The 20,841-nt window shown below is 36.4% G+C and overlaps 1 protein-coding gene across 1 annotated transcript in view; it reads left to right on the top strand.

The window, feature by feature from the left end:
- Positions 1–1,061: 1,061 nt before the first annotated feature.
- The window catches only part of SLC25A12 (solute carrier family 25 member 12), a 49,474-nt gene continuing 29,694 nt past the window's right edge, over positions 1,062–20,841 (top strand). Inside the window, exons 1-4 of the mRNA XM_064451585.1 lie at positions 1,062–1,201; positions 1,735–1,788; positions 6,693–6,835; positions 12,016–12,131. Of these exons, the coding sequence (XP_064307655.1) occupies positions 1,190–1,201; positions 1,735–1,788; positions 6,693–6,835; positions 12,016–12,131 (325 nt within the window). The 5' untranslated portion in view covers positions 1,062–1,189. The remainder of the gene's footprint in view (positions 1,202–1,734; positions 1,789–6,692; positions 6,836–12,015; positions 12,132–20,841) is intronic.

Here is a 20,841-nt window from a genome sequence, read left to right as displayed (position 1 = left end):
CTTGCCAAACAAGACACTTCAGTGGTCAAATACCTATCCAATGGGTAGATTTCCAACAAAACTATTTCTGCTGTCAGCTGGCAGGTAAGCACATACATAGTATGTGAACTCCAAGCTATCTTCAGGAAGTTTTTGTTGACCTGTAGCCAAAAAAAGTTCTGCTTTCTAAAGTCAGTTGTCTTAAACTTACGGAAGTGAGTCATAGTTTCATAACACCATCATAAACTCCCAACTACTATATTGTAGTTTCTTACCTCACTGTGTTACCTGCGGTATAACAGAAGCCATCCTTTTTTTATCTTTGCCAGTGACATGTAATCAAAGAGATCTCGTTGGGCCTGTGAAACAGTATGGCAAGATAAAACATGCATTACTATTTAAGACAGGTTTTATAAGCTCTTACTGTGATTGGACAGTCCAAACAGATTATGAATTTCTCCTTACTTGAGGCTGTGGCCTGATGTTTTCAATTTTGAAGTCTAAAGCAAGTCAGTGTGCTCTACTGCTGCAGTATTACCCGCCTGTCAGAAGCTACTGAATTACAGCCAGAATTGATTACTTTGTGCCTCTGTTTGTTAGAAATATGGGGCTACTAAAACTTTGCGTCTATAAACACTCTCAGTGCTTGGTATCAACAGGTACAGCTTTGCTGACCCTCCACGGCTGCATCTGTTAAGCCAGACATGAGTTTCAGCAGCATTTCAGTAAGTCCACTCTTGCCCTGCGGAGGTGTGACCAGCAGCCCCGCGGCGGGGACCCGCCGCCGTGATCCCGGTGCCTTTGACAGAGGGGGCACACGCCGCCCACACCGCGCGAACCAACACGGGGCTGATCAACACGGCCCGCGGCGGGGCCGTGAAGCGGCGAGGGGGCAGCGGCGCCGCTCCTGCCCGGGGCAGGTGGGGCAGGGGGAGGGCCACGGCTGCCTCCTCGCCCGGCGGGGTCACGGCTCCGGAGCCGCGGCGGTGCGGGTGGGCTCCGCTCCGCTCCCCCCATCCCTGGAGACCTGCGGCGGGCGCTGCGGCCGCTGAGGGGAGCCCGCCGCGGGGAGCGGGCCGCGTCGCGCCGGGCGGGGCAGGGCAGGGCACGGCGCTCATCACCACAGCGCTGCGCCGAGGCGGCGGCTGTTGCGGCGGCGCGGCGGGTGGGTAGCGGCGGGCGACTCCTCCTCCTTCTCGCCCGGCGCAGCATGGCGGTCAAGGTGACTCTTCCCCTTCCGTCGGTTGTGGCAGGAGGAGACGGGCGGATCCGCCGCCTGCCCGCGCGGGGCGGCCGGGCGGGCGGCGGGTGGCGGGAGGAGGCAGCCACGGCTGCGGGAGCCTCGCTGGGCGCCAGGGGAAGGCGCCGGCGGGGGCGGTGATGGCGGGGCGGCCCCGGAGAAGGGGCAGCGCAGCTTGCCCTGCCTCAGCCTCCTGAGGGGAAGCGGCGAGGCCGCGGGGCCAGCTTGCGCGGGGCGCCCCGGGGCGGGCGGAGGGCCGTTAGCCGGCGCGCGCGGGTGGTAACGGCTGGGCCCGGCGGGCGGGCGTCGCCCGGGGCCGGGGTGCCGCACCTCTCCCGGCAGCCCGGAGTTTGACAGCTGTCATCGGCACGGGAGTCCCGCGGGGCACGGCCGCGCTTGGGATTCGCCTGCCGGTTCGATAAGGGACACCCGGCATCGCTGCCCTTATCGGCGGGTTTTATCTGCTCTCCTTCAGTAGCCCGGCTGGCGAGGCATTAACTTCCTTGTATTTACAGGTGCAATCAGCCAAAAGAGCAGATCCTGCTGAACTACGAAATATTTTTTTGCAGGTAAAAAGATCTGTCTGATGTTGTTTGATTCACAGACTTTTATTTTTTGGCCTTTCAGCCGTTTGCCATGGCATCGTACGTGTGTCGTGCTTGTGGGACACTTAAAAGTTCACTTTGTAGACGCAGTGTATTGTAAGGGCCATCAGGTGTTGAGGAGAAACTGCTCCTGGCAATCATTTCCAGATTATAATCTTAAATAATTTAATGAGGTATTTTCTAATTTTCTGTAAAGCAAATATTATAACCATAACTAGGTACTGTTATTTTTTTAAATACACTTTTGCAAGATTCTAAAACGTTCTTCCATGGCTGTATGTTCTGCCCTTGGGGTTTGTATGTGTTCCTCTTACAAATGCATGGATGACTGGCAATGTTTTTAGAAGTTAAAATGGATTTTGTAAGATTGGTGTATTTCATAATACTGTCTCTCACAGGGCATTAGAATTAACATACCTAAATAACAGCATGAAGCTTTCTCCATTCCCCTTAGTTATGGTGACGCAGGATCTAAAAGGAAAATCCAGTCAGTCCTAAAACTTTGATAATCAGGTTTGAATCAGACAGATGGAATTCGAAGAACAGCTACATTTTAGGTCCATAGTTGGATTGCTGATATCTCCAGAATCACTAAAACACCTTTTTCTTTCCCTTTATGTTGGGTATTATACAGTAGATCCCAGAAGGTTTACTCTATGAAAAGGGAAATAATATAAAATTAAATATTAGAGCTAATACTGTAAATAATAAAATCTATTATTTCATCTTTGACATGTATCTGTTGGTCCTACCATATTATCTAACAGATTCCACATACGATTAGTAGGCAGAGATACCTTTTTGCCTGAGAGGGAGAAGTTATATCTCAACCAGAACTTTGGCAGATTTTTGCTTTTGCATACTGGATTGCACTGGTGACATTGGTTGAGTGCTAAAACTTAGAGTGTTGCAACCAGACTGTGAAAGCCTAGCATTTAGTTTCTAGTAAAAAGTCTTCCATTACAGCTTAATTTATTGTTGACATGACATTTAGCTTGTGTAGATAAGAAATACAGTAGAGTATGTGAATAAAATAACCAACATATAGATATGATTTTTAAAAATATGTATTAATAAAATATAAAAATGTGTGTTCCAGAACATCACACAGCTCTTCCAACTTTTTTGCAAGACACTTTTGTGTGCTTGCAAAAAAAAATTTAATGTGTCAAAATACTCCATCCAACTTGGAAATATGGACTTTTTATGATCCTTGACTTCCAGTTAGTAGAAGTGCTTGCTTCTGGTAATAAGGAAATTGCTTAAAGGCCTTGATTTTGGTCATACAGGGAAAAGTGGAGGGGAAGAAGATTGTACAACTCGTTCTTGAAATTGTCTCTGTGACAACACGTTTTATTGACCTAAAAAGCAGACAGTCTACTGGGTTTAAAACAGCTTTTTGGTCTTCTCCATGTCTGTCTTATAACCTTCAAAGAAACATGCAAATTAAGCTGTGGATTGTTTTGTGCTCTGAGGAATGAAAAATACAAAAGCTCTCCTATTTCCTCTTGAGTATCTGAGATTTGCTGTAAAAAAAGACAACACAGACACCTCTGACATAGAAAGAGAGTTTATATTTATTTTGGATTGTATTGGATTCTAATTCTAACCCACTCTGTCGAAGACTATGTTGTAGAGAAACTGGTCATGAAGTACTGCTAGTGTTGCACACATCAGGGGTCAGATATGTTGTCCTCTTTGCTGAGTGTGCTGGCCTGTTCTGTGAGCTTCAGCTAAAGGGCGTGCATTCCTTCCTAAATTTGGCTTCCCTTGGAAATGTGTGCAAGGGAAGATGTGAACTCTAGGCCTCTTCGTCATCCACCTTACTCATAGAGAGTGTACTTAAATTTCCTTCTGTTCATGCGTATCCTTTAATGTGATACGTGTCCTCCGTCCATCCAGTTTAAGTTGTATCTTAATGGATGCTTTATATATACCTTTTTCTTAGAATTTCTGAAGCTTGCTATGTATTTCTTTTTATTATCTTAAACTGTTTAAAAGTCTTAAGTTTGACTTGTATTAAAAAGATGTGCTATTTTTTCTCTGTAATCCTGTAACTATGAAATGCAGGCATTGAAATTTCAAGTTTATACACCATCAATTAAGTTACCTCTCAGGTGTTTGCTAACCACCGACTTCAGTAACAACCATCACTGCAGGATAAAAGAGTTGTGTAAAACAACAGTTATCAGATTTCTTAGCGAGACTTCATTCTTTTTTCTTAGGCAAGACATAGTCAGCCCTCAGGGAATATAGTTGAATTACTCCCTACCTGCTGAATACAAGTGGCACCTGTTCCAGCAAGGTAGAGGAAGAAAGAAAACCAAACTTCCAATTTTAATACAGAAAACTCCCACACACAGACTTAAAAATGTCCTGAATATCTTGCTCATAGCCTAGCTTAATTAAAAAAAAACCAGTTAAGACTACCAAAAGGTCTCTTTTGTTTTGGAACTTATTTCTCCTCTGCTCAGAAAAGATAATTTGGATAGTAAACCCCTTTAAATTGAAAACTAGCCAATTTTTCAAAGAAAGCATTGTTTCTGAAAATGTGGAGATATCTAGCACTATATTGTATGGATAGAGTAGGGTTTTTGTGTGTTCATGTTATATGATGACGTTTTTAAAGAAGTCTCATGCAAATTTATCAAGTGCTTACCTGAGATAGTCTGTATATATATGGTAAGAATTTTGTGTTAAGTCATATAATTCAAGACTGAGGAAAATGCAGATTTAATCGTTGTGTTATGTTTTATACACAAATTAAGATATAATTTACAGTTGCCTATTTTGTACTAAAAAATTCTTAAGTTCTATGGTGAAAAGGTAACTTGAGCACAAATGTAAATAACTACTGAAAGGGCATAGCCTAGTTACTTTGTCAGGCCTTAATTTACTGGCTTGCTGACAAGCTCTGTCAAAATACCATGACCTCCTCATATGGAGCAAAATGTTTCTGTCAGTTAATTATTTTTGTCTCAAAATTTTCTTAACAAAGCTTCCCATACACAGTTTTTATTGTAGAACAATTCACTGTTTTTAGTAAACTCACTTAAATTGGTGTCTGATGAAAAAAAGATGATGATGTTTAGATGACTGATAAGCAGTGTACTGTCACAGACTTGAATTCTGTTATTCTTGAAGGTACGCTCAATACTCTGCATGTTTGATGGTCCTTCATACATAAAACTTTCTTTGGATTGTATGTCTTGCAGCAGAATTGTGCTTCATAATGCATTTTTTAGTCACTTGTGTATACGACCGAGAAGAGAACCTTTCTGAGTCAATTGAATGAAGCCACAGTTTCATTTTATTGTCATGTTGGCAGCAGTGCTGAATTAAAGGATTCCTGTCCACTGCTTTGTGTTCCTATGTTTGTGAAAATCATCTAGTAGTTCAATACTCTGGTTTACAGTATAGTCTTGTAAATGGCTGTCATCACAGCCATAGGGTGGGAGAGGTGATGAGGTGATGTGAGGGGCTGATATTGTGGAAGACATATGGGAGATGCTTAAGCAGTCATTGATGCTGATACAAGCTCCTTTATGCTGAAATACTGTCCTGACTGAATGGGCTGGGTTGCATACAGCTGAAACAAGCATGAAACGTGAATGATCCCCTTTATTATAATGGAGTGTTACACCTTAACAGGTATTGTGTGTAGGTCTTATAGTTAATATTCTAACTCCTGTGGGTCCCTGGCAGAGTAAGGTCCCATTTTATTACTCTTTCACATAAAGCTGGGTCAACTGAATCAAGATACTGCAGTATATAGTGGAAAAGTTAAAAATGACAGATAAAGCCATTAATTGAAGTTTGAATTCACTAGCACAGGTGTTGCACTATAGGTCTTGGGGGACATTGCCATTTCTTTTTCTACAGAGACCGCTTATGTAGTCATCTTTTAATGACTAGAACCTAGAAAGATGAATCACATTTTTACAAATTAATTAAAAATCACCACTTTCATTGCAAAACAAAATTCTCATGAAACAGCTGTGTAGTATTGTACCTTGACTTTCTCAGAACGAAGGCAGTTCCATGCATATATTTGAAGGTTGACATCTAAGTCATTGTGTGTGCAAGTAAGACTGTACAGTAGCGAGTGAACAGAAGAGATGGATTTTAAACTATTAAATAAGCTTGCTTACAGGTTTTGTGAGCAAAAATGCTGAGAAACAAGCTCATATCAAACTGGACTGGGTCACAGTATATATATTATATAACTATATAACTATAAATTATAAAATTTGCCTGTGATTTTTATTGAAAATTTATTGTTAATCAAATTAAAACTCAAAATGGAAGTGAAACATTTCAGTTGACCCAAATCCTTTTGTCTGTGTGTCAAATTTTACTTAAATGAAAAATCCCAAAACCATTACTTTCAGGATAAAAATTAATCTGATAAATTGCCTCTTGCAGAAAGAGAAATTTTCCAAGCTAACTGTAAGAATGATCATGAACAATTATTCAGAAGATATCTGGTACTAGAAATTGTAAGAAAATTTATGTGGGTGTTTTCACAGTGTAGATGCATATGGAAGGCTACGGCATGGCTGTAATTTTTATAAATTTATGCAATTACCCGACAGTTTCTGAAAATACATAATTGTCTTTTTATTAGAATATATTGGTCATTAGGTGAACACATCTATTCTGCTGGGGTAATCTGTTGTGGTACGCAACTAGTACAGGAGCGCTATTAGTTTAATCAAGCCCTTTAATTTCAGAGGAGTTACGTGCAGACAGTTGTGCACCATTTTAAGTGATACTCAGTAAAGATACTAGTTAGGTAATCACTGGTAATTAGCATCTAAATGGATTAATTTTTGTTTGTGTGATTTTGTTTTTCATTTTCACTCTAGTATGCCAGTGTCGAGAAAGATGGTGAGCATTACATGACCCCAGAAGATTTTGTGCAGAAATACCTAGGACTTCATACAGATCCACGTTACAATCCTAAAACAGTACAGCTGTTGGCTGGAGTGGCAGATCAAACAAAGGATGGGTGAGAATTTTGCTTTCCATTAGAAGCTTGCAATGCATTGGTAAACGCGTGAGTGAATGAGCTTGATAATTTCATCTTCTAAAATACATTATTGATTTTATTCAAGCTTATTTGGATTTTTTTTTTCAAGTACAAGAGACTATAAATATGTGGAAATTGGGGAAAAAATACAGTGTTTAACAGTGAAGAGTTCAATGCATTTTTTAAGTTAAGATTTGTTTTAATGGACTTTTAACAATTACTACAAATGTGGAGGAAGTTGAACTGCAAATTAAATTTAATGGAGTATGATTGCCTTGGAAAAGTTCTGTATACTTATGTCCATGAATAGATATTATGTGGAGTCTTTAGTACCTGTAATTAAACATGGAAACATAGAAAAGCTTTCTTACTTCTGTAGTGTGCAATTCAAATTGAACCACTGAGGTGTTTTTTAAAGTGCTGGCTACTAGGAAAGAGAGACACTAATGACCCTATGAAGGAAGAAGGTGTTTGCCAATTCAAGATAAGGTCACACCACATGAAACTTTTCCAACTCTGCTTACAGATGATATTACTTGCTTTTAGACAGTCTCTGAGACTAATTTACAAAATGTCCAGTCCACTGAGGTAGTACCCTCTAACCCACTTGTCTTCAAATGAGCCTTTTCTCTTGCTTTATGTAGGCTTCTAGTTTTGGACTATAGTAGTAAATGGTAGTAGGGAACCTTGGATTGTAGCAGGAAATGTGGACATCACTGAAATAAAGTGAAAAGCTTAAGATGGAACAGAGAAGAGGTCAAGAATGCAGAAGGAAGTGGGTATTTTGCAAAGAGTGAAAGTTGCTGTTAAAATAGTATACATTTGTAAATATATAGCTGTAACTTATTTTAAATATGAAAGCCCCTTAACTTCCTTGGATTTGTGAGTCTAAATCTGACCTTTGACATCACTTGAATGTTTTTATTTTCTCGTGTTCTGCTTTAGAATATTTTATGAGTTTGCATAGTATCCTGAGCAGCTTGCACAGTATCTATGCTTTACAAATAAAATTGTATATGCTATATACATTTTACACTAAACGATAAATGTAGGATCTTTTTAAATGATTTTTAAAAATTTTATAAAGCTGCAGCATTTTTATAATACATTTGATATATGCATACATTTGATAAATCTAAATAACCTGTCTCTGTTTGCAGTACATGGGTGCAGTTTTTTGCATTGTTATGGATTGAAAATGCTGTTTTGTATTTATCCATTGAAATAATAGTCTAACTGATGACTAGTAAACTAACATGCTCAGTATCCTGTTTCTCTGAAAGCTTTTAGTTATCTTTTGTGGTGTGCATTTCTTCAGAAAATGTTTTATAAAAGGATCTTTCTCACATTAAGAAATCAATTATTTTATTGGTACAGCAGAACTTTATGTTGAGACATCACTTTTTGTTGCTTTCTCTATGAATATAAGGGGGGGTTTTGTTTGGTTGTTTTTTTTGTTTTTGTTTTAAATCTGGCTAATGTTTGAAGTGAGGTAATCAAATATGGGTAAGTATGCTTTATCTACTTCTGTATGGGAACAGTGGGAATGGGAATTATTACCATATGGTCTGCAATACAAAATGCTTGTCTGTCTGAGTAGCTGTTGATACTTGTCTGAAACTTATTTTCATAAATGTTTTAGTCTATATTTATCTCTACTCTGTATTTCATGTAAAGAATTTGTTATATCCCCATTATCATCTTTGGATTATTTATTTTTACATTCACATTCTTCCTTTTGTAGTGAGCTGTAATATATCAAAATCCAGACTTTAATAACTATGTAATCTGCACAGAGAGTTTAATCTGTAGCATGAATAATTACTGTAATCTTCAACTGAATTCCGGAATATATTACATCTTTCCAAGGACTTAAAGTTACTTTATGAAGTCTGAGGAAGTATTAGTAGTCCTATTCCATACAGATATTTGTAAATTAAATGACAGCACAAAGTCACTCAGCAAGTCATTGAAAAGCTTTGGGTTCTGTTACGAAATGTCATTCCTTTATCCACTATCATATTCTTCTAGCCTTGCTTGCTCTTCAAATAAATATGCAAAGTGTTTTTGGTAACTTTTCTGTGTTAATAATTTTTTATTTATTTTAGTTTTAAGTATGGCACTTTAGAAAAAAACACACATTTTGGAACTGGCTGTCTGTAGGCATATCTTTAAAATAAATGTATTTTTACTTTTTCCTGATGGTAACTTGATACTTACTTAACTGTTCCAGAGTACTGTTGCCTTCTCCGGTTACTACAGTACAAGACTGGTTTGCTTTAGTGGAACTCTAAGGTAGTCCTTAAAACTGATGACTTTTCACTTTCAAAGTGTTTCTTCCTCGTTGTTATAAATGCATGTTCTGAGAAATTAATGTGATGATGTCTAAACTAGAATTTGGCCTAGGCTGCCCTGTCTGCTGTCTGTTTAATACAATGGGATTTCACTGATGCTGTAGGTAAGCGTTCCTATATCATCAGACTGCAGGCACTACTTTGAAATTAGGATAGATATTCACTCTGAATAATGTACTTATATACGTGTGCCAAAACCAGCTTCCTGATTATAAGGCAATTAACAATAGTGGGCATTGCAGTTTTAAAATCAAAGATTTTCTTCTCCCTTCAAACCTTCAAATTTTCACAGCAGTCATTTAAAATTCTTCATTTTAATTGCTTTTTTCTGGCTACTTGGCTTATCAGCATATCGTTTTTAAAATTTGGAAATGTGTTCTTCTAAGCTAAGTCCTGAAGAAAGAGTTGATGTTTCACATAATGGAGAGTCACAACAGAGCTGTACCTAATGTCTAAAAGCTATGTTGTGTGGGGAAAAAAAGATCAGAGAGTTGTAGTAGGAAAAAAGGAAAGACAGAGAAGAATTGTGAACGCAAGGCTTACTTTACATGTGTGTGAAAAGTAACGGTACAGAAGAAATATGAGGAAAGGATATTTTAAAATAATGTTACAGATAAAATGAAAGGTGAGTGATTTGATATTGTTATGGACTCTGTAATGCAGCGGGTTCACTGAATGATACTTGAGTAGCGATTGGGTGGGAAGCTCCATCATTCTGTTTAATCCAGCTCCTGTTATCTCCAGCCTAATGGATAAGGAGGATCACGGGGGATATCCCTGCTCTTAGGCATTGCAAATTGAACATACGGAAAGGAAATTGAATGTGTCTATCTCCTTTTGCTGTAGGCACTGTTAAAGTGAGACCTCTGAAGACGGCTTCTTTCAGGTTCAGGCTTCTACAAATGCATTCTACAGAGATCGTCACTTGATTCTGTCAGTTATAAAGCTTCCTGGTTAGGAATTAATTCGTATGTCAGGTTTATGCTTGTATGTGAGGTGTATTTTTAAATGATAGTATTTACAATTATTTTAAAGGTTATTCTGTTTCTCCGATACTAAATCCGTATTTATCAAGATCCTCCTTTGGATTAAATTGACTTTACATCTGAAGAACCATTCTCACGTCTTTGATTTTTGTGGCTAAGTGTGACAAATTAATATCATAATTCTGCATATGCCATATCTTAATTCCTTTCAAAATCACTACATTATTTTTTTCTGTATTTTCTGTATGATGGATATATGTGAGAATGTTAATGTATGTAACCTTGTTTAAAGTATCTCAGTTCTGCTTTATGTGTACTTTGACAGAGAAAGACTAGATAAAGTAATAAATAGTGTGGTTTGATTTCTTTTTTTTTTTTTTTCCTGCAGGGAACAGATTTTATACTTGGCTCTTTAGCAGTAAGCGGTATATGTGTGAAGTTATCACTATGAGCTAATGATCTCCTATGAAAAGTACTAAATTCAGATCAATTATGTACATTTTCTAGGAAAATGTACCATCTACAGTGATATTCTATGTTTTAACAGCACCTACTGAAATAGTAATTTTTTTTTTAATTCAAAAAATGTAATTAAGATTCTTACTCCCATTGATAATTTATTTGATGCTGCAACAGATATTTATTTCTATAAACTGAGCTCAGGAACTTGTATCTGGATGGAATATTCTAAGTCATCAAGCCAAGTCCCCTGTTTTTACAAGGATGAAAGCATGCAGTAGGTTTAATAAACCCGGTTTGCTGTTAAAACCTAAGGCTTTTGCTTGCCATATTCTAGAAAGGCCACAGTATATGCCTGCTCTAAAGTTCTTTATGGATATGTGATTTTGTTCTTGTGCCAAAATTATCCTTTATCTTTCTCTGGCTTAGGGCTCATCTTTCTGCAGCTGTTCTTACATACAGCATTAGGACCCCTTCTAAATGTTTTTTCTGTTGGTCAGAATAAGCTGCATTCCTCTAGAAAACTTATTTATGATTATCCTAATAAGTTACATAAGGACTTGGATTTCTATGCAGCATTCCAGAAATGTTGCAGGAACCCTATATGGGGGTACAGCTGCTTCCTTATCTCGCACAGAAACAGCTTTCCTAATGCATCCTTAGTTGCATTTTTCTATAGGATGGCTGTCTTTGTATACACAGCTTAGAATGTTACACTCAAATCCTTCCCTGCCTTGGTCATGTCTAATGTCCTTCCGTCCAAATGTTGTTTCCTTCTTTCTTTCTTGTCCTCAAATACATGACTTTGCAGTTCATGTTATATTTGAAGTGTAATATTTTTTCTATATACATAGTAAAGTATAACTTTTTCTGAAGCTGTTTTTTTTTAATGAATGTTATATGTTGTTTTAGGAAAATACATATATAGTATATTCCTATACTTGCATTAAACTATCATTTCTCAGTAGAAATACATATATGTAAATTAGTAATACAATGACAACTCTAAGTTTCATGGTGGTCGAATTTCTGTGGGTTTTTTAAGTGCTGTCTGCTTACATTTATAATTGCAAGTTAATAAATTGTAGGTATGCACTGAGAATTGGTTATATTTTGTTGTTGATGGACATGAAGCATTCGGTCCTTTTATAGAAGAAGAAACTGAGTTGCATAAAGGTTAAGTAACTACCTAAATATAACAAACACTTTCTCAGTTTCTAGAGTAGTCTTAACTTTTTAATATTAGAATGTTATTTTAATAATTGGATCTTGCAGTTTTCTAGAGCATCAAACACAAAATATCATTGGTATTGTGAATAATTTTTTGAAATATTTATAACTTCTGTGTTTTCCTTTGTAGGTTGATTTCCTATCAAGAATTTTTGGCATTTGAATCTGTTCTGTGTACTCCAGATGCAATATTCATTGTTGCTTTTCAGTTATTTGACAAGAGTGGCAATGGAGAAGTAACATTTGGTAAGAATATCTAAAGAAAAACAGTTTAAGCAAGTGATTATAATAGTATAAATTGTAATAATGGTTCATCACCATTGGTGCATAGAAATGCATATTGTGCAGTACAGCACAGATTTCCTAATAGTTTGCATGAGTAAAACATTTTTTTCTTTCAATTGATACAAGCTTAAGAAATACACAGAAACAAAATATATTTTGCTCTGTCTTCTTGAATGAGGATTTTTCATGTTCCTAAAGTAGTTAATACAATGCTGGTTTTGTTCGGTGTCATCCTAAGTAAAATTCTGTGTCGTGGACTTCGAACTTCTTCAGTGATGAGGGATTCTTAAAATACATTCTGGATCTCCACATATCTTTGAAGAATTGTCATTAGATACAGGAAGAGCTCAGTACAGAAATGAAGGAGGTCTAGTCTTTTGAATTCCTGGTTTAGTGTTTCTTTTCTTGAGGAATGTTATGAGTGTAAGTTCCAAGTAGATCATATGTTGGAAAAATTAGGAAGAAAATACGGCCTTTGAGTTTTGTTACTTATTTTTTTTTTTCCCTAATCACATAAATTAGTAATTGGACAAAATTCTTTATGCTGACTATACTGCTTTATGATGTTGCTAAATAACTGTTATTGACATTGCAGTTTAAGGAGGACTAGGTTTTATTTTTAAAACTTCAGATGTTTATGAAAATGAGATAAATCAATGCTAAAAATTCTAATAAAATGGAATGAGAATTAAATGTTATTTCTATCCAAAAGAATAAAGCTCTCAATAAAGAAAATACAAACTATGCTTGGATTTGTAACCACTTGCTGTTTGTACTATTTCATTCTTATGAAAATTGTTGCAACTTGTTGAAAAAAAAATTGCAAGGGTCTTTTTATGGAAACAAACTGCTTGACTTACGATGTCTGTTAAATTACATCATTAACTGAAGGGTCAAATACTAAGAGATTTGGACACACATCTTGAAAATCTTTTAGAACTTAAGTAAAGGTGAAGTCAGTAAATGCAGTCATTAGGAAGTAGACAAACTACTACAATCAGTGTGGCCATGTTAATAATGGTATTTTTAATACTCTCACAAAACAGGGATATGCACTTTGTAGCTCTCATGAACACACTTAATATAGCTGGTTCTGTAAATAAACAAAAAATAATTTCAGATTGTATACAGATTTCTTCAAACAGACTGAGGCTTGTTATTTGTATGAGCACATCATTATATAAAGTCTAAAAGAACAACACAAACGAGAACATGTAAAACAGGAAATGGCGCAATTTTTTTCCATATCTTTGTCACTGAATTTTTTATTATAAGGCTGATAAATCTTGAATAGGAAAATTTTTACAGAATTTAAAATTTACTATTGGTTTCTTGTTTTTACAAAATTAATTATATTGCAATTATTACTATATTTAATGGTATTTTGAAACAGATCAGTGGTACATGTTCTTTTTTTGTTGTTGATTTTTATAACATGGGCTACTTACAGGCATATAATAAAAATTAATGCATGTGGGAAAAATGTGAATGATGGTATATGACATCTTCAGACTTTGGTAACTCTGCAGTCAATTTCCAAGTCAGTCTCGTGGCCTGTAGAGACCATTTTATAAATGAGTCCTGCACTCTTTCATTTTCGCACCACATAAACAGAAAGGCACAGAGTTTAGTTTCATGTAAACACAAGAGAATACATAAAACCAGGTCTTTGCAAGTGAAAAGTTGTAATAAATTATTAGAAATAAACTGAAATTGAGTCAGTTTAGCCAATTGGTGTGAGTTGCTATCAGACAAGTCAGCACTCTCTTATCAGTGTGTAGTGTATCCAGTCTGCAGATGAACCGTGCTGGTTATGGGAACAAACATGAGTCAAGCTTTTCTAGCTCAGATACAATGCTACGTGGATGTGATTGCATTGATTCCAAAGGTAACTCAAGCCAGTAAATCTTGCCAGAAGTGACATGGATTTACTGAGATTTTTCTGCACTGTGCACCTGGAACAAGGGGTGGAGGTGCTGGGGAGTGGAACACAGAATCAACTTCGGTCTGTTAGGCCAGTAACTTGAACTGAACACTGGCTTTGCTGGATGCAAGATAATGTTTCAGAATCATTTGGGTATGACTGTATGGCATTTTCAAAAATATCCTGATCTACTCAAATTTTCAGTTATTTGCAGAAAGTAAAGTATACTTGTTGATTTTTAGGGCTGGTACTGTATTTGAAAGCAAGCTGCACCAGCTGAGTTCACATCTCCTTTTTAGGATTTATTTACTTGCGTGGACTCAGACCATACTTGAGCACTTTAGCTTCTTGCAGCCCTCTTTAGCTTCAATCTGCCACTTGTCTCTTCAAAAGTTTAGCTTCCAATTCTCCAATGAGGTTACTATTAATTAAATTGTATTACAGAAGAACCTCTGTCTTGTGAGTTGAGAAATGGAGGAGGACAAAGAGTTTATGATTCTTTAGAAACTGTTTGGTAGAAATACTTGTTAGCTGTGCTGTGCTAATCAATGTCTCTGTCTGTGCAATATCATATGTTAATTGGGATTGTTGAAACAGGAAGCATTCTGTCACTTCAATGTCATTTACTTTCTTATTGCTTTGGGACATATATCCAGGAGTTTTGGACATCCAGAAATCCTGTATGAATGACTGCCATAAATGCAGATAGTATGCTGCAATATTTGTATAGTAGGTCCATTGCAAGAATGTGAAATTGGACCTACTTTGTGTGAGCAAACTGTACAGCATACTCAGTACCCTTTACATGTTTCAGCTGCACTGGACTTGCTGTCAGCTTGGTGAATAAAAGGCAGTAAAAGGACTGTTTTAATAACCCATTGATGCAAGTGACAGTGTAGTTTAAATGACTTTTTAATCATGGAGAAGTAGAAAAAAAGCATTTATTTTCCTGATCAAATGCTTCTATGTCTTCATAAATGATTCCTAGGTGAATATTTTATGGGAAATCGTGGGATGTAACTGACTAAGCTACTTAATGTGTGAAATATTTTAAAAAACTCCATAAAATTAATGCTGTTGTACTAAGGAAGCTTCTTTTTATTTCTGTTCTGTGCAGGTCTTTTGACCTGAATTCAGGTTAAAGCAAACCTGAATATTAAATCTGCTCAAGATATTTGGTTTGCTTTGATGTTGAAGCAGATAACCCTTGCTGTGGTTAAAAGGTGAAGTCCGTGACTATCACTGAAACTTCTCTCAAAACTAAATTGTCTAACTGGAAGTGAAAGGATTCTTTGTAATTTATCCCTTTGGCAAACCATACAGTGATCTGGACTGTATCACTTTTAATTGGAATGTACAATTTCAACGCTTTTTCCAGCTGTTCTTCCTTGTAGAGTCACTACAAAGAAAGCCACTCTGATAGAGAATTTCAGAGACACTTTTTTTGTTAAATACCCATGCTGGTATGGATAGAAATATAGAGCTAAAATAATGAGATTTTGAAACATTTTTACTGCCTTTATGTTTGTGATTCTTCTGTACTCAGAATTTTTACATTATTTTGGAGATAATTGGAAAATATTTTTTGGAACTGAATGTAAGGCTTTTAAAAACATCTTGCAGCTCAAAATCTAGTTAAAAATATTTTGCAGAGTATAATGCCCTCTTCTTTAAAGGCACTGGGGGAGTTAAGGGGATTGGATACCTAGTAATGCAACTATGAAAATTACCATGATATTGGTGAAATGAAACAATAAACATCAGTGTAAGAGTTTCAGAAGTTGGGTATACAGTGATACTGAAATCTTGTCCATCTGTTTTCTTAAACAAATTTTAATCTGGGAGATAAAGTTCAGATTTTACTTACTCAGGGCATAGAGTTTGGGAGCACTGGAAGAAGGTGAGTGAGAAGAAGAGAAAGGAGTTGAATATATGTTGTTATTGTTCTTTGGTTTGTGTGTTATTTTTCAGGAAGCACAGATCACTCCTAGTACTCACTCCTCAACCATTTCCAAAAGAGCAATTGGATTGAAAATGCTAGGATTTGGATTTAATCTTAAGAGTTCTTTTTTTATAAAATAATATTTGCAACCATAAAGGCTGGAAAGCTTCTAAAATGTAAACAGAAAAAAAATCTCATAGTCACATGGCTACAGATCTGAGGATATAAGAAAAATACCATGTTTTTATCAAGTGTGCTGTAAACTGGAAGTGCTATTTTTCTTGGCTTCCTGGTAGCCATACATGAGTTGCCTATTTACAAGATGTCTTTCGCTTAACACATGCAGAAAATGTAGGAAACATCACTCTCTGTTATGACTGCCTTTTGTCCCCGTGGTGGTTTTTTTGGTTTTGTTTTTTTTTGATGTTTTCTTTCCTGTTGTATGATTCTTTCAGGTCTAAACCAGTTTTAAAGCCTTGTGAGCAGTGCAGGATGGGAGCCCCTCATTTTTTATAATAATAATAAAGTGTTCAGATCAAAACTAAATTTCATCAAGAGGGAACAGAAAAGGAGAACTCCACATTAAAATTAGATATATTGACAATTTGTTGTTATGGCTGCCAATAATCTTAAACAGAACCACTAAGGTTTTAAAATAAGAGTAGAAATACAATGTAACTATTTCTAGTTTAGCTTTCTCACTTTTCCTGCCACTTGTCATTTTAGTCTCAGGTCAAAGTGCTTATTGTATTATCTACATTTGAATCACTCTTAATATACTTCTGTTGCATTAGGTGCTACAAAAAACCATCTTTTTGCCTTTAACTGTGATTTTTAAAATATGCTTGAAAGTGAAAATATGTAAAATTTGCTGTTAGCAGAAATAGTGAAAAATAGCAACATAGTGTTTGTTAAAATGCATTATGTACATTAAGGCTGAAATATATACAAATGGGACTGTAGATGACTGAGTAGACATTAAAAAAAACCCAAAACAACCAAACAAACCTATTAAAACCCAAGCCTTTAGTATACTTCTGCTAGTACTTAAAAATATCACATTTATATTTTTGTGTCTCTAACAAGCATGACTGATGTTCCATCACTGGTGAGAGGGAATGACAAACTCTGTTAACTGGTTGGTGGCACTAGAATTGTGTGAGGTTTCCACTCTGCTTCCTGGGGACCTGCTAAGTCAAAATAAATAATAGGTACTACCTCAAGGCTTACTTGGACTACTGAGCTCATCGCCACCATGGGCCATCAACAAGACGTCATAGTGTTTATAACTTAAAGGATTCTTCCTCCTTCTATGAAACTCAGTATTGCCTAAAACTTTGTTTTTCTTATATCATTTTTCTGAGCCCGATAGGTAATGGTGCTTGATGGAAGTTGAGCCAGTCGTGTGTATGCTGCCTGCAGATAGCCGCTCCAGGCATCTGTAATTTGTATAAAATGATTGGGTGGGGAAATTCTGAAGCAATCTTGAGAGAATGCATGTCGCCTTGGAGGTAATGTACTAGTGCACTAGAGTAGTAGGTTTATTGTTCCTAGGCCTGATGGTAAGTTGAGTATGTCATCAGGCTGCTGACTTGTATGCCTATCTGAGAAGAAAATGCATTGCTATAAGCCTGGAAAGAAAGTTATCAGCTCAGTAGGAAAGGAATTCCACTGCAGAAGGGTGAGCAAAGAGTAGGAGAAGACATTAGTAAATGAGCAACATGTATTGACAGGGACAATGAATGCATTCTGTAAAATGTCATACTAAAATGAAAGGGTTTAAAAATAATTTGCTGTTTGCCCCCTGCAGAATAGCTCTGTTGGAAATTTGAAGTACTTGTAGTTTGTCTTAATTTAGAAGCATTACTGGGTTTTGACTGAGGGAGATTAAAAAAAAAAGCAAAAAACCCCAGCATCTGTACCTTAGTGTTACCTGTTTTCTTCATTGTCAGTGCTTTGCTTCTGCTGTGAAAAAAATAAAAATAAGATATTTGATCATAATTCATAGTGGTGAAAGTGTAGGTGATGATCACATTATGTATAATTTCTGAAATGTGATTGTCCATTTGCTGCTTCTTATCACAGGAGTCCTTAGTTGTGGTAACAGCTGTTTTCTTTAATATAAGAGAATAGCCAACAAAATTGGATTAAAAAGGTACTCTTGATATATTGTGAAGAAAGCATTGCTACTCTTGGGTAGAAGTAGTAAATTTTAGTGCTTATCTACAGATGTTTGAGAATCCCAAATGGCTTTGGAAAATTGTATTTAGAGTTTCAATGGTTTAAACTGTGTCAGTTATTCACAACAGGTACATGGCTTTGCTCCTGTACACTGAATATTTCATAAACAAAACCAACATGGAATTAATTAAGAATCAGGTACAACTGCATATCTTTAAACCCAGACTACTGTAATACATGCAGTATACAGTACTGATTGCGGATGATAGCCTGTGGAAGTAAAATGCATAAGGCACCTCAATTATAGCAGACTACTTTGGATACCATTTTTTAAAGCTAGTTAGCCACTACTGAGATTCTTCAAGTACCAATACATTCAACTGTTGAATAGAAATTTATTGATTCATTTAACAGTATTATTTTTATGTGCTGAAGAATCTTGACTTGTGATGTGTTGATGACTAGTTGTAAATGTTTTTGAGAATGAAAAATCAATAGTTCAGGAAACTGATTCCTGATTGTTTAAGCACTATACAATTAAATGCTTTATGAAAAGACACGGGGCTTTAGTCTCATTAAAAATAATTGTAAGATTTGTCTATATGAGCAGGCATGAATAATTTAAGAAAAAAATGACACTTTTTAACCTTTCTGTAAGGTTAAAAGAAGCAATCATTGGAAGCAATTAAAATAAAATTTAAATTTTCTGGCTGCTTCAGCATGTTTTTTCCTAAGTTTTCATTAGGAGACCTCAGTGTGTATTAGAAGTCAGTTTTATAGATGTGTAGGTGGTCAGAAGTTGGCACCCTGTTTGTACATTAGTAGCCAAGCCAATAGATCCAATTAAGCAGACCTGTCTTCTGTTCCACTGACAGTTCAGTGCCGTTTTGCAGGTTCAACAGTGAGCTGCACTGATCTGTTTGTGTTTGTAGTACCTGAAGGCTCGAGGTAGTTTGTTCAGAAGTTGCAGTGAATCAGTGGTAGGTGGGGAATTCAGATTTACCTCTCTTGGTTCCTTGATCTCTAGCAATGATGAATAAATCTGCTGCAGACAAAACTTTGAATGGAAGTATGGCAAAATAAAATAGTTTAGAACTACATATTGAGTGCTTTATTTCTCATTTTATTAACCCTTACCTTGCATATTGATACCAGTGAATAAACCTGTTACGAGTACAAGGACAGTTACAAGTAGTCAGGGTAGTTTTTTAAGTTTTTTGCTTACCTGAACAACTTTTCAGCCTGCCTTGCAGTGGAAACTATGGTTTAAATTGCAGTTTTTTGACTATAGTCTGTGTTTGACCTTTAAATAAGAGCTAGATTACAGTTTAATCACTTACTAGCCATAATCTGCCCTTTGAATATGTAATCTCAAACTGTGAAGCACATGATCTAGACAAGGAATCCTACTTTGTATGTCCCCCTTCTGAGACAGATTTGTACTGAAGGTTCCCTTTCCTTTCCTCACTGAAAAGAAAACCATACAGTGATTTGCCTAGATTTGATCTAGAACTAGTAGAATGGCTATAGAACTGTAAAAATGAATGGTTTAAGGAGTCCTTTAGCATAGAGAAAGCAACACATTTACTACAAGTAAATAGCTCTTGATGGAGCTATTATATTAAAGTTCTTCTCGCTGCATTTTGTTTTTTAGCAGAACTGTTTACTCTAAACAGATAAAAGAGGAGGTGTGTTTTCAGCTAAAGTATTTGTTTTAAATTCAGGCTATATGCCTGGGCTGGGATATATGCCCATATGCTATATGCCTTCTGGCTGGGATAGAGTTACTTCCTTAATTTTGGTTGTTAGGAGGTTCTAGGTTAGTTGATAAAACCAAATCAATTCAAGGGCTTTGAAGTAGATTTTGAAAAGTGTTCATGTGGTATAGGTAGATGTCCAGTTTTACTGTTTATGTGGTTGGATAATCTGCAGAAAAACGGGCTTGTTTTGAAGCATGTGTATGAATAATGCATGCTTTTTTTTTCAGATGAGGTTTTTGACTGAATTCAGATAATACATTTGGCATTGACATTTCAGTTGTACAGTATACATATGGAGAATTCCATATTCTGAAATGACAGGGTTTTTTCTTCATTTAAAAGAAGACATCTCTATCTTCACATATCTTAAAACATTTTAATAACTAAGACTACCAATTATGTTTTATAGGATTTGATTTTTGTGCTAAGGCCTTATCAAAAGCTTTTAATAAGGTGCTTTCTGCTGAGTTAATGACATGTTTTAGATGGCATTTCTTATACCTATCTTCAATAGACATTCAGACAGTGTGATTGTAATAATCAAGTTTCAATCAAACCATACTTAGTATGACAAATATTGTATGAGATTGTAATGCAGGTATTCGTGCTCTTGATAAAGGGCTTAATTTGACTCCTAGCAGAGACGGGGAACCACTATTGATTTTTACATCAGAATGCAAAATAGCTCTTATTTGCCATGTATGAGGGAAATTGCTTCTTAATTAAAACTAAATAAAACACTTACTCCAAGGTTTTATGTAGTAATACAAAACGTATCACATTGTGTCGCAAATGTGTTCGTATACAGGTCTGTAAAGGTTCGGTTAGCAATTATTCTTAACAAACTAAAACACTGCTTAAACA

Source organism: Phalacrocorax carbo, chromosome 5 (genome assembly GCF_963921805.1).
Source record: "Phalacrocorax carbo chromosome 5, bPhaCar2.1, whole genome shotgun sequence".
NCBI classification, from domain to species: Eukaryota; Metazoa; Chordata; class Aves; order Suliformes; family Phalacrocoracidae; genus Phalacrocorax; species Phalacrocorax carbo.
The sequence above is the reverse complement of the archived record's forward strand: the minus strand, read 5'-3'. Positions and strand labels throughout refer to the sequence as shown.